The 1,167-nt window shown below is 50.9% G+C and overlaps 1 protein-coding gene across 1 annotated transcript in view; it reads left to right on the top strand.

The window, feature by feature from the left end:
• Positions 1-885: 885 nt before the first annotated feature.
• Positions 886-1,167, top strand: part of LOC130587541 (tumor necrosis factor receptor superfamily member 10B-like) — a 7,339-nt gene continuing 7,057 nt past the window's right edge. The window contains exon 1 of the mRNA XM_057388523.1: positions 886-1,120. Coding sequence (XP_057244506.1) covers positions 919-1,120 — 202 coding nt within the window. The 5' untranslated portion in view covers positions 886-918. The remainder of the gene's footprint in view (positions 1,121-1,167) is intronic.

The raw sequence follows: 1,167 nt of genomic DNA, 5'->3' as shown, positions 1-1,167 counted from the left end.
CCCTTTGCGAGCCGGTGCTGTCTCAAGAGGGGCAGGGACAGCACAGATCATGGCTTGGGGTGGTTTTTAGCCCAAATTTTTTCTGTGTTTTTAGTGGGTGACTGCTTTGGGAGCTGATGCTGTCTCAGGAGGGGCAGGGACAGCTCAGATCCCTCAGATCATGGTTTGGGGTGGTTTTTACCCCAAGTATTTCTGTGTTTTTAGCAGATGACCCCTTTGGGAGCCGATGCTGTCACACTGAGGAGGAGGAGAGACAGCCCGGACCCCTCAGATTGTGGCTTGGGGTGGTTTTACCCGAAATTTTTCTGTGTTTTTTAGCGGGTGACTGCTTTGAGAGCCGATGAAGCAGGGACAGCTCAGATCCTTCAGATCATGGCTTGGGGTGGTTTTTAATCCACATTTTTCTGTGTTTTCAGCAGGTGACCCCTTTAGGAGCTGGTGTTGTCTCAGGAGGGGCAGGGACAGCTCAGATCCCTCAGATCATGGTTTGGGGTGGTTTTTAGCCCAAATTTTTCTGTGGTTTTAGCAGCTGACTGTTTTTGGAAGCCGATGCTGTCTCAGGAGGAGGGACAGCCCAGACCCCTCACATTGTAGGTTAGGGTGGTTTTTAGCCCAATTTTTTTCTGTGTTTTTAACGGGTGACTGCTTTGGGAGCCGGTTCTGTCTCAGGAGGAGGAGCAGAGACAGCTCAGATCCCTCAGATTGTGGGTTGGGATGATTTTATCTCAAGTTTTTCTTTGTTTTTAGAAGGCGACCCCTTTGCGAGCTGATGCTGTCTCAGGAGGGGCAGGGACAGCTCAGATCATGGCTTGGGGTGGTTTTTAGCCCAAATTTTTTCTGTGTTTTTAACGGGTGACTGCTTTAGGAGCCAACGCTTCCTCAGGAGGAGGAGCAGGGACAGCTCAGATCCCTCAGATCATGGTTGGGATGGTTTTTAATCCAATTTTCCTGTGTTTTCAGCAGGTTTTCCTGTGTTTTCAGCAGGTGACCGCTCTGGGAGCCGATGCTGTCTCACTGAGGAGGRGCAGGGACAGCTCGGACCCCTCGGACCTGGCCTGGGAAGGGAAGGATGTTTACTACGTGCCAAGCAAGAGACTCTTTTGCCAGAAATGTCCTGCAGGTGAGATTTTCTCAGCCCTGACCCCATCCCTGCAGCTTTTCTGTGTT

The sequence above is a fragment of the Malurus melanocephalus genome, unplaced genomic scaffold, assembly GCF_030028575.1.
Source record: "Malurus melanocephalus ecotype Western Australia unplaced genomic scaffold, MMel_1.1 scaffold_2063, whole genome shotgun sequence".
Classification (NCBI taxonomy): Eukaryota; Metazoa; Chordata; class Aves; order Passeriformes; family Maluridae; genus Malurus; species Malurus melanocephalus.
This window is presented reverse-complemented; position numbering and strand designations above follow the sequence as displayed.